Here is a 15,647-nt window from a genome sequence, read left to right as displayed (position 1 = left end):
AAGGCTAGGCAAGGCTGAGGCAGCTGCCGGGAGGGGCTTAGCCTGCCCTGAACCCACCCGGCCACTTGAGGGACAAAGTGGATCTAGATCTTGCACACACTTACCCATTTGTGATTCACTGGGCTTTCTGCAAAAAGCTCTGGTCTAACTCATTCTCTGTGTTACAGTCAGAAGGTTTTTGCTTTCTTTTTTTTTTTTTTTTTTTTTTTTTGGTCTTTTGTCTTTTTGTCTTTTGTTGTTGCTATTTCTTGGGCCGCTCCCGCGGCATATGGAGGTTCCCAGGCTAGGGGTTGAATCGGAGCTGTAGCCACCGGCCTATGCCAGAGGCACAGCAACGCAGGATCCGAGCCGCGTCTGCAACCTACACCACAGCTCACGGCAACGCCGGATCGTTAACCCACTGAGCAAGGGCAGGGACCGAACCCACAACCTCATGGTTCCTAGTCGGATTCGTTAACCACTGCGCCACGACGGGAACTCCGGTTTTTGTTTTCAATGGAAATTTTATTTTTGTCACTCATGCCTAAAATTCAGTGGTTTTTCATTGTCTTTGATACCAAATCTTTAATATGGCTTAAGACCCTGCATGATCTGACTCACCCTCCCCAGCCCCATCCTTCTAGGTTATCTGTCTCCCCGACTCCCCCCGTTCTGTACTTCAGCCTCACTGGCTGTCGTTTGGTGCCAGACATGCCTTGCTTCATGTGCCCTTTGCACAGGCTGCTCCATTTGCCTGGAATTGCGCTCTCCCCATGCCAACTCTCCACTTAATTAAGTCCTACTCATCCTCAGCCAGTTCAGAAGTACTTGTGTGAGTTCCTTGATTGTACCAGGTGGGTTTCCGCTACCAGACACTGTGCTTTTCCTCACAGTCCCTCTTGCAATGATAGGTCAATGTCTGTGTGCCCTGCAGCAGTGTAATCGCTGTGAATAAGGGAGTAACTTGTTCACCGCTCTGATGTCGATGCTCTCTGGGACTAACATATATTGAGTGCTCAGTGACTGTTGGTTAAATCCACCGTGTGTCAGTTCTCGGTGCTGGGATGAAGCATTAGTCAAGTCAGACCAAATCCCTGCTTTTACGGAACTTGCTTTCAGATACAGATAATCACTCTATAAGCAAAAAAGTATCATGTAGTAAAGGCGGTATTTTAGAAGGTTATTGAGGAGGCCTCTCTGAAAAGGTAAAATTTCAGCTAAGGTTGGAATGAAAAGAAGCAGCTAGCCACTTTAAAGTATCCAAAGGAAGAACATTCTAGGTAGAGGGCATAGATGATACAAATGCCTTAAGGTTGGTGGAATTGTTTAAACAAGTGAAAGGGGGAAAGAACTGAAGTAAAGTTGTAGTGGTTGGCAGAGTTCAGATCACGCAGGGCCTTATTGCCCAGGTTGAGGAGTTTGGATCTTTTTTTTAGGGCTGCACCTGCAGCATATGGAAGTTCCCAGGCTAGGGGTTGAATCAGAGCTGAGGCTGCCAGCCTGTGCCACAGCCACAGTAACGTGAGATCTGAGCCACATCTGCGACCTACAGCACAGCTCTTGGCAGTGCCTGAGCCTTAACCCATTGAGTGAGGCCAGGGATTGAACCCATGTCCTCATGGATACTAGTTGGATTTGTTACTGCTGAGCCACAGTGGGAACTCCAGGAGTTTGGATGTTATTCAGAGTATCATGGGAAGACATTAAAGGTTCTGAGCAGAAAGTAACCTGATTTATTCATCAGAGTATCCATGATAAACATCCAGGCGAGGGTGATGGAGGTTTGGACTAGAATGGTAGCAGTGGAGATGTATAGAAAGAAGAGGGTGGTTTTAGGGTATATTTGGAAGTAAGTTAAGACTGATGGCTGGATAGGAGGTATGGAATATGAGGAAAAGAGAAGAATCAGGGATGCTTTCTGTATTTTTTTGTTTCTGTGGTTTTTAAATTGAGCACTTGGATGACTGCCACTCACTGAGACGGAGAAGACTGGGAGGCCCTGGGGTGACTGTACATCAGGTGTGCTTGTCTTAGACATGTGATGTTTGGGTTCAACATCCAGGGGGATATGTTTTGTTTGTTTTTGTCTTTTTGCCTTTTCTATGGCCGCTCGCGCGGCATATGGAGGTTCCCAGGCTAGGGGTCGAATCGGAGCTGTAGCCGCTGCCCTACGCCAGAGCCACAGCAACGCAGGATCCGAGCTGCGTCTGCGACCTATACCACAGCTCACGGCAACACCGGATCCCCAGCCCACTGAGCAAGGCCAGGGATCAAACCCGCAACCTCATGACTCCTAGTTGGATTCGTTAACCACTGAACCACGACAGGAACTCCAGGGGGATATGTTTTATAAGCAATTTGATGTGTAAATCTGTAATTATGGAGAGGTCTGGGTCGGAGATACAAATACGGAAGTCATAGTGATGTTTAAAGATGTGAGACTAGATGAGGTTTCGGAGATAGAGGGATAGGAGTTCTGGGACAGCCTCTCAGAAAGTGCCAACATTTTGACGTTGAGTAGAGGAGGCGTTGTCAGCAAACGAGGACTTGGAAGGAGTGGGCAGGAGAGTAAGAGGACTATAGGAGTGTGGGATCTCGAAAGCTAAGAGAGGAAGTGTGTTGAATGCCATCGATGAGTAAGAATGCGCTGAGCAAGAAGAGAACAGCGTAACACCGCTTTGGGCAACAGAGATCATTGGTGACCGGGGCTGCAGTCATGCAGTCAGTTCAGGGGATTAGACGGGAAGCGTGATGGGAGAGGTTTGAGGAAGTGGAAGCAGCTACCCAACAATTGGTCCAAGAGATTTTTCAAGAAGGGGAGGAGAGAACGGGGGCAGTGACTATGGGGAATGTGGGGATGAGAAAGGGGTCAGGTTTTGGGTTTGTTTTCTGTGTTTTTTTAAAGTGACTCACCTTGCCAAGAAGGATTTTGCGGAGAAAGCAAAATTGAAGATTAAGAAGAAAGAAAACAAAATTTTGTGGGAACAAAATTTTTGAGGAGATGGAATCAATACCCAAATGGAGGGATTGTGTTTTGATAGGAGCTGACCCTCTATTTTAACAATAGGGAAAGAAACCTGTGTATGTACAGGTGTCAGTCAGGTAGCAGGTTTGATCATAGAAAGATGGAGCTCTCATCAGATTGCTTCTCGCTTCTCTGTGAGCTGGGAATGAGAGGGGAGGAGAGAGGGTAGGAGAGTTGAAGAGACAAGATAAAGCTTGAAAGAGTTATTTGGAGAGCAGACAAGTTACTATATTAAGGAAGTTTTAATAGAATTTCTGGATAGTGGTGAGTGCCTATTTGAGATTCATGGTCCCGCATGTAAAGTGAAACCATGCAGCGCAGTTAAGTGTTTTTCTCCAGCAGCATTCAGCTGTTTGGGTACTAACATATTTGGGAACAGTCATGGTCGATGGTTGGTTTAGCTTGGGTTGGCATTTTGCCAGGTAAGTCCCGCAGAGGGAGAGAGGAGCAAAGGGGGTTCACAAGCAGAATAAATACAAGTAGTGGACTGTGTGTGGGAGGGAGAAGCATGGAAGCAGAATGGATCATGAAAAACTTGAGTGACAAAGTTGAAGAAGTGCTGGAGGGAGAGTTACTAGATAGAAGTAAGCTAAAAAAGTAGGAAGTAGTGGTAGTGGAGCTGAAATCCTGGGGGAGCTGCTGTTACTGGTGGTGTCAGGATGTCTTGGTACGGCCGTGGTCTGGGTGGCTCAGGTGAAAATTGTGAGGGGAGAGGCGGTCACGGTATTGGATGGATCATCTTCAGTCTTGTTGAAGTCCCCTTGAGTGGGGCAGCAGTCGTGGAGAGAAAGACAGTGAGCCATCTGAATGAGGGTACTGATGGGTCGAGGCAGCAAGGAGGGGGGAAGAGGGTGGCACCCCATGATGCTACTGATTTCAAGAACCAGGGGTTTGGGAGGGAAAAAAGAGGAACCATCATTTGGCAGTAGGCTTGGATGAATGAATGGAAATTTATCCTTTGATGAGGCAGTTTTCATTGGAAGAGAAAACCTCTGCCGGTTAGATTCAGTGCTCCTTTTGAAGGCTCGCTCTTTTTTAAGAACAGAGGTTCGAAAACCATACCCTGCCGGCCAGGTCTGGCTCATTTGTTTTTGCGTTTTTACAACACAGTTATGCCCATTTGTTGACGTATTTTCTTTGTTGCTTCTGCACTGCAGTGGCAGAGTTGAATAGTTGTGATAGAAGCAACCCCACAAAACCTCGACTATTTACTGTCTGGCCCTGCATAGAAAAAGTTTGGTGACTTCCACTTCTGAACGAGGTTCTCAAAATTCACTGGACGTCAGCAGACTTGCCTGGAGGGCTTGTGAAAACACATTGCCAGGTGTCATCCCTAGAGTTTCTGATTTAGTGGGTCTGGCTTGGGGCCCAAGAATGTGCATTTCTAACAAGTTCCCCAGTGTTGCCGATGCTGCTGGTCTGGGGGCCACACTTTAAGAGAGCCATCGCTTTGGATATGGAAGGTCATAGTTGGGTTCCTTCTCCCTTGAATCTTCTCTGAGCCAAATGTCCCTACCTACGTCATGTGTTTATCACTTGACATGATTTATTGGCTTGCCTTATGCCTTTTAAGCTTGGTGCCCACAAATGTAATACCTCTTTGGAGGAGGCCTGATCTCCGTCTGCCATTTACATGGGAACATTGCCCCTTCTTGCTCTGAACTTAGGAACTTTCTTCCTCAGGTTGTCTGAGGACGGGCCTTTTTCTGGGACTTAAGGGAAACTGATGTGTTAGGGAGGCGATAGTAGGTAGAGATCGCATGAACTCTAGGGGCCTAAAAGGCTAAACATTGTCATTGGGAGGAAATGCTCGCGTAGCATAGAGGTTTGTCTTGGGTAGATTGAGCAGGGGATCAAAAGTGGGATTCGGGAGTCTGACCCCTACAGTGGCAGCGGCAGAGTCTCTTTAGCACATGAAAGAGCATCTGGGAGGAGCAACAAGGTCAGTGCTCAGGTGATCCAAGTCTTGTGTGCCTGTCTCTCGGGAGAGGGACCGCTGGAAGATGTCTCGAAAGCATTTGTTAAAAGACAGTAACCCCTGTTGAGATTTCTTTTTATTCTCCTGCTCCACGCGTAAAATTGCTTTCCCATTCTTTGAGTTTGTCTCCCAGCCACGTGCAGCTTAGCAGTTCCGTTGCAGCCCAGTTGTGTCCTTGACGGTGAAGTGGATGTGCCCAGATGAGTTCAACAGTGGACGAGCATCCTCCGCTCCCTTGTTTCTTTTGTACCAGTTCCGGTCCGGTTCGGCCTGTCTTTCCTGCCTGTGGTGAGCACTCCACACCCACTCAGGCCGTCACAGCACTTGCACTTTCGGGGCTCTGCCCAGCTGTCTCATTTCCCTTTCTAACTTCTCTCATTGGGCCCCCGCCTTGCCTTTGTTTTTCTCTTCCTCCTGCCGCCTTCGCATTTCACCCCACCTGCCAAGACGTGCCTGCTCAGCCTTCAGCGCCTTTGGCCACTAGCTGAGCTTGCTCCGTGTGGCCCGCTGGCCCCTCTGGCCGTCGTAGGGCTCTGCAGAACTGAGCGAGCAGGAGACCCAGGGAGGCCCTTGGGTTTGTAATTTGGGGTTGTCTAAATCCTCATTTTACAAGTGGGGGAATAAAAAGTGAGGGGGGAAACTTTTCTACACCCTAAGAAATGACAGACAAACCAAAACTACTTTAGAGAAAGAGAGAGAGGCAAAGTTCCTAAGAAAAGAAAAAAGTCTCTAGAGATGGTGTCACGAGATGAATTACCTCGGGAGTCTGTCTGATTGTGTCATGTCAGCAAAGTTCTGGACTTGGCCTCTTTCCTCTGTGAGAGGATGGGAATGAAACACCAGCTCCTCAGTCCGATGCCCGGAAAGAAGAACCTCAGGCTGATGCGCAGTAGCTCCAACCATGTCACCTCCCTGGTCGTGCCGAGCCCTACAGGAAACCTCAGAATTGGACGTCAGGACCAGGCCACACCAGAGAGTGGCTGCACCCAGAGCTCTGTGGTTGGAAGGCACTAGAGAACTTCCTAGGAACGGGATTGGAGGGAGGTCCCTTGGCGAGGCGGAAGGGCGCCTAGGCCTTCCTGGGGCTCCTGGTGGTGGTGGTGGGGGGGGGCGGTTAAGCGCCTCCCGGAGTTTCCTAGCAAACATCGCCCCCTTGTCGTGGCAGCAGCTCCGACGTGATGGCACCTGGAGCGGGACTTCCAACCCCAGGACACAGGAACTTGGGACGGTTTGTTCTATAGTGTCATGGGTTGACCGGGGACATCGTGAGGGCTTGACTCTTAGGGCCTGTTTGTGGGAGCAAGATTCGGATGCCCGTCGGGATCCGTGAGGGCCGAGCTTGAGTCTAGGGGCAGAGGTCAGAGGGCAGGGCCAGACCCCGAAAAGCACCCCGCGGGAGGAGCGTGGTCGGCCTCTGCCGTCGCGCCCTCTGGCGGGCGGTCCTCGTTCCGCAAGCGGAGAGGACGCGAGAAGGCGCGCGTGCGGGGCCATCAGGCAGGCGTCCTTTCCCCGCGGCGGGCACGTGTGGGCAGCACGTCCTGAGCTCCTGTCGTGAACCAGCCGTGCCTCCAGACACCGGGCCCGCGTCGAGGAGGAGAACACAGTCTTGCCCTCGGGGACCCTTTCTTCTCGCGAGGGCAGGCAGGCAGGCGACAGATGCGGCTTCAGGGGGCCTCGGGCGCTCTGGAGGAAAATCAGGGTGAGGAGGATAGAGCGTGGGCTGCCTGTGATCTAGAAGGCCTTTCCCACAAGGTGACCTTTGAGAAGGATCTGAAGGAGGCGAAGGAGCAAGTCACTCGGCTCTCTGGAGACGGGGGTTCCTACCCATAGACCCCAGGACAAAGGATAGGCAGGAGCGCGCCTGATGGGTTGGAGGCCAGTGTGCCCAGAGCTAAATGAGTGGGAGGGAGGGGAGGTCAGAGAGTTAGCGAAGAGCAAGACTATGTCGCTGGAGCTCCCGTCGTGGAGCAGTGGAAGTGAATCCAACTAGGAACCATGAGGTTGCGAGCTCGAACCCTGGCCTCGCTCAGTGGGTTTAGGGTCTGGCATTGCCATGAGCTGTGGTGTCGGTCTCAGACAAAGCTCAGATCTGGCGTGGCTGTGGTGTAGGCCGGGGGCTGCATCTCTGATGAGACCCCTAGCCTGGGAACCTCCATGTGCCACGGGTACACCCCTAAAACAAAAAAACCTATGCATAACTTTTTTTTGTTTTGTTTTTTTGTTTTTTGGTCTTTTTAGGGCCATACCTCTGGCACATGGAGGTTCCTAGGCTAGGGTCTCATCAGAGCTGCAGCTGCCACCCTACACCAGAGCCACAGCAATGCAGGATCTCTAACCACCCAGTGAGGCCAGGGATTGAACCCGTATCCTCATGGATACTAGTTGGGTTTGTTACCGCTGAACCACAACTCCAAAACTAGACAGAGCTTTTTGAAAAGGCTTTACCTTTTGTTTTGCAAGAGATAGGACGCCATTGGAGAGTTTTAAATGTTCAAAGATGACTCTGGCCACCGTGTGGCCAAGAAACTGAAGGGGGTCAAGGGTAGAAGAAAGCAGACCACTTAGGATGCTGTTCATTAAGGTCCGAGTCGGGGTCCGTTTTGAGATCGCACCAGCAGGATCCATTGCTTAGTTGGATGTCAGATGGGAAAGAAAGAAAATGCAGGATGATGGCAAAGCTTGTGTCTTGAGCAGCTGCAGGAACGGGGTGGTATTTACAGGAATGGGGAAGACCAGGGTCCATAGAGTTTCTGATATGACTAGTGGTTTTAAGAAGCTGTGGACATTCAAGGAAGAAAAAATTTAACTTAATCATTGGTTCCTTCACTTTCTCCATTCTCTCTGATGGTCTCACTTGTATTTGGGTCAATTCTACCACAGGCGTTTCTGGGAAAAGTACAATCCCAGCATAGGAACTTTCAGGGATTCTTAGCTAGGCCTCTGTGATTCAGTGTGGGCAGAAGCTATGGGTCTAGAAGAACTTGGGATAAATTTTGTCTCTGGGAGCATCCCTCATTTCAGGTGCTGTGTTGGTGGACTAGGGCTGCATAACAGATTACCAGATTACCACAAACTGGGCAATTGAAAACAACAGAAATTTATTTTTTCTTTTCTTCTTCTTTTTTTTTTTTTCTTTGCTTTTTAGGGCTGCACCCGAGACATATGGAAGTTTCCAGGCTAGGGTCTAATCGGAGCTGTGGCTGCCGGCCTACATCACAGCCACAGCAACTTGGGATCTGAGCCGTGTCTGTGGCCTACACCACAGCTGACAGCAATGCTGGGTCCCCAACCCACTTTGCAAGGCCAGGGATCAAACCCACATCCTCATGGATACTAGTCGGATGCGTTTCCGCTGCACCACAAAGGGAATTTCAGAAATGTATTTTTTCACAGTTCCTGGGATTGAAAGTCCAAAATCAAGGTGTTGCAGGGCCATGGTCCCTCTGGAGGGTCCAGGGAAGAACCCTTCCTTCCTTCTTCCTAGCTTATGGTAATTGGGGGCCATCCTTGGCCTCTGTAATCTGGCAGGGGCACCCCTTCACTGTCTGCCTTCATCAGGGCATGGCATTCTCCCTATGTGTCTCTTTGTCTTTATGTGGCCTTCTTGGAAGGACACTGATCATTGGATTTAGGGTCTCTGCTAATCCAGTATGAGCTCCTCTTGGTTCCATCTGCAAAGACCCTGTTTCAAATCCGGTCGCCTTCACAGGTACTGGGGGTCAGGACTGCAGCCTATCTTTCTGTGTGAGATACATTTCAATCCACACCAGATGCTTTGGTCCCATTTTGATTATGAGGGCCTTCTGGGCTTCGGTACATTTGAGGATGAAACAGGAACTATTGAAATATAGCTAGAAGAGTTCCCATTGTGGCTCAGTGGGTTAAGAACCTGACATAGTGTCCATGAGGATGCGGGACACTGGACTTGCATCCCTGGACTCTATCATCGGGTTCAGGATCCGGTGTTGCCTCGAGCTGTGGTGAAGGTTGCAGACATGGCTTGGATCTGGAGTTGCTGTGACTATGGTGTAAGCCTGCAGCTCCAACTTGAACCCTAGTCTGGGAACTTCCATATGCTGCAGGTGCAGCTATAAAAAGAGAGAAAATGAATAAAGGAAATTCAGTTACAAAATAGATACCGCTGTGCTCAGGAATGCTACATCTGTTGGGATGAAAAAAAATTTTTTTAATGTCCAGTTAAGTCTACTTAAACTAAAGATTTAAAGATAGACAAGTTCATTTTACATTATGTTTGAAACTTGAAGACTAGGAAAGGCAGTGGTAAAAAGTCATGAAAAAATACTGTACCTGAAAGGGAGCTAGAAGGGAGAGATGTGATAGAATGAAGAGTTTTAAAGCTGAGGATGACAGCCTGAATTTGCATGGCCAGAGGCCAGGGCAGTAGGGCAAAAGCTCTTGCGAATGTTCCAAGTTTCTGGTTTTGCTCCTGGGGCGGCAGTTTGGCAGAGATGGATTGCAACAGACCTGGGCACCTGGGCACTGGCCGACCACTGCAGGGCTAGAACCTTCCTTGCTCCGCTAGCCTTTTCCTTAGATTCTTACAGGGCTGGGACCCAAAGGTGCCCAGATGGCACACGGCACTCACTGCTTGGCAGCACCTGGTACCTGTACATCCTTCAGTGATGTGTCAGGAGTTACTAGTATTTGTCCCCTTTTCACTCCCCACCGATGCATGTAACAATTGTTTATCCAAGGAAGTTTTAAGTTCTCACTCTGATATCACAGTGATAGGACTGAATCAGGCTTAGCCACGTAGTTGAGCAAATTTCCTTAGCAACTGTGTACATTTGTGGCTGTCGAATTATCATGGTCACTGGGGCTTTTTAGTGGAGCTCCTGTTCTTTTGTAAGGAACTGTGTGCACGTTAGACAGATGGGAAACGAGTAGAGAGATAGGGCTCTTTCTAGCCTTCAGGAAATTTGAAGTTAGGAGACAAACAGGAACCAGAGGTTCACATAAGAACTGTGATAAAGATTTGTGGATGCCTCAGCATTTGGCACCGAAAGGAAACTATATCAAGTCCCCAAATGTATCATTTAATACATACCTGGACCGTGTGGGAGAAGGTAGAGGCAGGGAGACCTAGAGGGGCACCGGCCACGGCCTCAGGCAAGAGAAGCACTCATTTCCATCGTCCTGTCTCCGGTGGGAGATCGGTTCCCCAGCAAGGCCTGCGTCAGGCCGCTGAGCTGCCCTCTGCCCGGCCTTGCCCTGGCTTCCCCAGGTCATCTGGTCACTTTGGTGGTCCAAGTGAACCCCCAGCTGCTTGGGTAAGGGAAGGGCATTACTGGCTCCAGGGTGGCTCAGCCACATGCATCCTGGGAGGGGGTTATTTTGAGCAGTCCTCCGAAAGGGAGGCGTCCTGCATGTCTCTTAAGCAGGAATGCAGCCACAGCCGTGTCCTCAGGGCAGGGAGCAGTGGGGAATCACTTCTGGGGTGACCGCAGGGCAAATAACATATAGACATCATTTCCTTTGACTAATCTTGCGTAATCCTGGTCCAGATGTGCCTCCTTAAAGTAGTTTAAGCTCCTTGTCGAAATTGAGATTTTAATTTAGGACCCAGATGGGGTAGTAGGTACACTTCCAAAAGGTCTGTTTTACTCAGTGTGTCACTGTCCTGGATTCCTGGCAGGCAGCAGTTTCATGAGAAAAGCAGATTGCTTCCTGACTCATCTGCCCTGGTGAGATACGTGACAGAGCTTCTCAAAACTCACCACAGCCTATCGTCTCACCGGACAGGGCAGAGGCTGTGCTGTCCATTCAGCAGTGGCAGCGACCGGCGCCTGGCCTGGGCCGTGGAAAACCTTGAGAGACAGTCTGCTGTGGGGCCAGAGCTTTGTCCTGGAATTTCCTGGCCTTTGTCTGTCTGGTCTAACTTCATGTACCACGACGCCTGTTTTTAGAGTCTGCTTCCTTCTGGGGGAAGAGCGTCCCTGCTTCCTGTACCGGGTGACCCCTCCCCTGTGCCCATGGGTCGCGGTAGGGGACACTCCGGGCAGGTGTGTATACCTGACTTCTAAAGACAGCAGACTCCTGGATGGCACTGGTGACAGAGAAGCCATAACCATTGGGCATGTAAAGGCTGCCATCTGCCAGCCTGGCACACGCACCCTGGTCCTAACCCTTGTTTCTTTCTCATATTGCAGCAGAAAAAATCCTACCTGGAGCGGAGTGTGAAGGAAGCTGAGGACAATATCCGGGAGATGCTGATGGCACGGAGGGCACAGTAGGCAGCCTCTAGGGGAGGTGCTTCCTCCTGACCCCTGCCATTCCTGGCGAGGGCAGAGGGGCTTGTACAGGGAAACTGCGTCTGCGCTGCCTGATGGACATTTTATTATCTGGATGGTCTGGTAACCCTAGGTTTTCTGCACCATTTGGAGCCCCTTTCAGATCCCATCACTGTATTTTTCTCCTGGCTCTGTCTGCCACCCCTCTTCCCTGGGGGCGAGTCAGGAACTCCCAGGAGTGGGAAGATGGGAGCCGGGACAGATAGGGGAGCCCTGCCTGGGCCTGCAGCCAGTCACCTGGTCAGACCAATAAAGGACATCTGTCACACTCTACCAAGTCTGCTTTTCTTGAGCTGACGGATGAGAACAGAGAACCAGAGCGGCAGAGCTGCCTCTGCTCCTCCGTGTCCTCTCCAGGGCTGTGGCCCTGCTCCTCCTGTACTGAAGCGTTCCCCTCTCTTTCTCTGTTTCTATTCCTTTGAGTAAACCTCTCCCCTTCTGCTCCTCCGTGTAGTGCGCAGATAAGGAAAAAGGAGAGCAGGCCAGAGCTGAAGGTAAGCGAGCAGAGCAGTGGTGCCTCGGTGGCAGCTGCCTCCAGATCTCTTTCCTGCTTCCTACCAGACATGGGAAAAGGAAGTTCGATAATAAACCAACAGCACCTCCAAGATGGTCCCCCTCTGGCCAGTGTCATAGTGTGGACACCACAATCCTGAGGCCTCCTGGAGGCACGGGGGCCATGCTGTGCTGGAGCTGGCTTGTACCGGCTCAGGAGACCAGTGTGATTTTCACGAACTTCGTTGCAAGCCAGTTCTTAACCTACAGCCATTTAGTGAAATGTGTAAGTTTTCAGTTAAATTATATTTTTAGAAAGTTCGTAACTATTTAGAATATAGCCCTTCCTCATTTCTTGACTACAGCTGTCCATTATCTGTGTTTTTGAGGTTAACGGGCTGTTGTATCTGGACAGTGGAAAGACCTAACCGCGCCCTCCTGCACGTCTTCCCAGCTCCACCTTCAGGATACTATGTTGGTAGCTTGAAATCGGCTGCTGTGGGACCAGCCGTTTACTCCACAGAAATCAGGTGATGCTCCACAATCATGGCCTTTTGTTTGGTTTTGAGGAGAGGGAGAGCTGGTCGTTCAGGATTTACCAGCACGTGGGTGATTTGGAGGGAGAGTGGGCAGGCAGAGGGTAGGCAAGGCGCTGCCAGCTGCGCCTCTCAGGGCTGGCAGCCAAAGTCAGACTCGCTGCTGTGGTGGCTCAGCGCCACCCTGCGGCCAAAGCTGAGATGGATGGCCCGACTAGTTTGCATTAAGTGTGTGTGTGTGAGGGAGGCTCGGAGAGGGGACGGCCGGAAAAGAAAGCCTTGGGTATGGCCCTGAGCTCCGACTATGGCTTCCCCTCCCAGAGCAGGCCACGGGGCAGCCATACGTCCCACGAGGCCCGGGCCTAGGCTCTGGGTAAAAGGCCCCACGAGGCTCCTTGGGGACTCCATCTCTGAGTGGGACTAGGATGAGGATGCTAGCTCAGCCAGGGCCCCGTGACCGTGGCCGCCACCTGCCTGTAGAAGCTGGAATGAAGAGGTAGAAGCCCCGCATCATGTGCTGGATAGTGGCTGAGCAACCCAGGGCTTAAATTCTATCTGGAGTGATTGAGACAGTTGAGGTGTAGACAAATTTATTGAAACATACAGGGTGTTAGCAGAGAAATCATTCCGTGGTGTATTACATCATGCCACACTACCTTGAATGTATAATTTTTAAATTATAAATATAACGAAGGCTTTGGCCAAAAAAATAAAAGTCATTTAGCACATTTGTGAAAGGCCAACAAGAAATGGATTTTGAGTATTAAAAAGATCAAGTCACTGAATTACCCAGCAGCAACCCGTGCTAATCTAGAATCCCACTGTGGTGAAGGTAGACGTGTCTCTGCAGAGCTAGTCGTTGATTTCAGCCGTCGGAAGAGATGGGGGCAGGCACACCTGGCGGCGGTGGCGGCAGAGCTGGCGGGACAGGAGAGCCGGGCTGGTCAGGTGAGCATGTCCCAGAGGCAGCAGCAGCAGAGGGCCGTCCAACAGGCTGTGAGGCAGGTGGAGGGGCCCAGGTCATCCCTCCTTTGGTCTTCCACCACATACACTGCCGGAGGAAGGGGACAGGGCGTGAGCGTGGGCTGGCACAGAGCCCAGGCCGTCCAGCCTGTGTGCAGCCTTTCCACTTCCGGCATCTCCGGTGACGAGTGGAGGAGGGGGGCTTAGCTAAGGACAGTCCTCCCTGCAGGGGCAGACACTGGAGGACCCCACACAGTGGCTCAGGGCACAGCAGCTGGAGGGGAGCTGAGAAAGGTCCAGGGCTGTCGGGCCGGAGTTGGCCGGCACCGCTGGGTTTGTAGGAAGCAGGCCCATGTCCCGAACCCCACATGGCCGGGCCTGGGGGGAACAGGGGCATTTCTTCAGCTATACCCAAGAGCCAGAGAGTAGCGAACATCTCAGGGGGGGCTTTAGGCCCCAAACCATTAACCAGCAATCTTGGTTTTTCACCCCTGGCCAGCGCAGAATGTGCTCCAGCTTCTGTCCTTCTGCACAAAGCAGTGGAAGGCACGTGGGAGGGCTGGCTGGTGCCTGGATGGGGAAGGGCCTCTGAGCCCCGCCGGGGCCCAGGGCTCGATGAAGAGATGTGCGTGCTGAACGCATCCCCGGATCAGGAAGGACCCCCACCCACCTTTCACCCGTCAGCTGACTTGTGGCGGACATGAGCCGCCACTTCCCCTTCCACTGGCTGGTGCTCCGAGGACCTGCAGCCACGCTGCAGAAAACCCCCAGCCAGCAACCCTCATTCAACTCACTTGTAAGCAGTCAGGACCTTAAAACGTGCTGCACGTTCATGACTACATGGATCGTATAGATTAAACCAGGCCTTAGGCAGGCAGCTTTCAGTTCTATTTTCGTGTATCTATTTTTGCACCTCCTCTCTCGGGAGCCGGGCAGAATAGTCAGAATACGCTGCGTGAGGATGAACGGGGCCCAGTTCTGTTGCATCAGCCGCCTCCGTAGAGACATTCCTCCCTCGTCACGGTGTAGGTCGAACCTCAGCCCATTTGCATGGCCCCACTCAGCAGCACAGGCCGCAGTGTTCAGAGTCTGGGCAGGAGGACCGCCACCAGGGCAGCCCCCCCAGAGAGGAGAAGACCAGCCAGTCAGCGTCCTGAGGCTGGCCACGGCACAGGATCTGACTTCGAGCTAGATGCTACCACCACTCCCATCCCACAGGCAAGGAACGCGAGGCTGAGAGGTTGAATCTCTTGGTCCCGCACACGTGCCGAGCCGGGTCAGGGGCAGGGGGTGAGCCCAGGCTGCAGAGGGTTCGGCCTGAGGACCAGGAAGAGCACCGTCCACCCGTCCACCAGCCAGAGCCCACCCCCGCCCCTGAAGACCTGGGCCCTCCAGACTCCGGGGTCCCCAGAGCAGGAGAGCCCAAGCGGGGCGTCCCCTGCCCCAGTCCCCGCCTTCCCTGATCCTGCAGGGGCGCCTCTGGACAGGGAGTTTGGGGGTGGGAGAATCGCCCCGTGCCAGAGGACTGGCTCTGCTGCCCGTGGGACAGAAGGCTCCACTCCCCTGCCAGCTCTGCCGACAGCCTGCTCGATCCAGGCCTGAGACCGAGCCCCGGGTTGGGGTGCTACGTGCGAGCTCCTGCACAGTCTCTCTTAGGCTACCGCTCGTGGAAGGGCTCACCCCGTGCCAAGCGCCGTGCGGTGGGGATCGGGCCCCTGAGTCCTCAGGGCTTCCCCTTCTCCCAGCCCGTCCTCTGTGCGGAGCACTGGCCCCCAGGTGCCTCAGGCAGGGAGACTCCTTCTCCCCAGGTGGTCCCTGCCAGGCTGGAGTCACAGGGCAGACTCCAGCGCCTGCGGCCGCGGCCACTGCAAGCCTGTTCCGCCCAAGCAGCGTTTACAGAGGCTAGAAATCTGCCTGGCTCCGACCCAGAGGACTCCAAGCCAGAGGCCTGCGTCAGCGTGCCCGAGGTGCTTAGCGCTGTCAGAGCTTAGAAAGCCGAGGCCCTCGGGTCCTGGAGCACCGCGCCTTCCACAGCCCTTGGTGGCCTTTCCCTGTCCATTCGCCGAGGACAGAACCTGTGCCCCAGGCTGTTGAGAAAACGGAGGCTCCCCCGGACTGGGGTGGGGTGCTGTGCTGTGCGCGGGCGCCTGGAGGTAGGAGTGGCTTGGGTGTTCCTTGCTTTGCTTTCATCCCCCAAAGCAGCGGTCACTGGCCCAGGAGACGGCTCTGCGGCCAGCCCCACAGTTCCTCACAGCATGGGCTGCGGGGCCCGGAAACTGCACATTGCAGCGCCTGTCTTCCTAGATGCTCTCCGTAGGCGCAGACTCTGAGGTCCTGCCCCTTCAGAGGGTGCCTGCCGAGCT

At 52.5% G+C, this 15,647-nt stretch overlaps 2 protein-coding genes across 3 annotated transcripts in view; one reads left to right on the top strand and one right to left on the bottom strand.

The window, feature by feature from the left end:
• The window catches only part of PFDN1 (prefoldin subunit 1), a 66,433-nt gene extending 54,867 nt beyond the window's left edge, over nt 1–11,566 (top strand). Inside the window, exon 4 of the mRNA XM_005661736.2 lies at nt 11,153–11,566. Within this exon, the coding sequence (XP_005661793.1) occupies nt 11,153–11,236 (84 nt within the window). The 3' untranslated portion in view covers nt 11,237–11,566. The remainder of the gene's footprint in view (nt 1–11,152) is intronic.
• Nucleotides 12,895–15,647, bottom strand: part of CYSTM1 (cysteine rich transmembrane module containing 1) — a 65,208-nt gene continuing 62,455 nt past the window's right edge. Inside the window, exon 3 of one of the 2 annotated variants that reach the window (XM_013995210.2) lies at nt 12,895–13,372. In XM_013995210.2, the coding sequence (XP_013850664.1) occupies nt 13,266–13,372 (107 nt within the window). In that variant the 3' untranslated portion in view covers nt 12,895–13,265. The remainder of the gene's footprint in view (nt 13,373–15,647) is intronic. The other variant, XM_013995211.2, reaches the window with a different exon arrangement.

The sequence above is a fragment of the Sus scrofa genome, chromosome 2 (assembly GCF_000003025.6).
Source record: "Sus scrofa isolate TJ Tabasco breed Duroc chromosome 2, Sscrofa11.1, whole genome shotgun sequence".
NCBI lineage: Eukaryota > Metazoa > Chordata > Mammalia > Artiodactyla > Suidae > Sus > Sus scrofa.
This window is presented reverse-complemented; position numbering and strand designations above follow the sequence as displayed.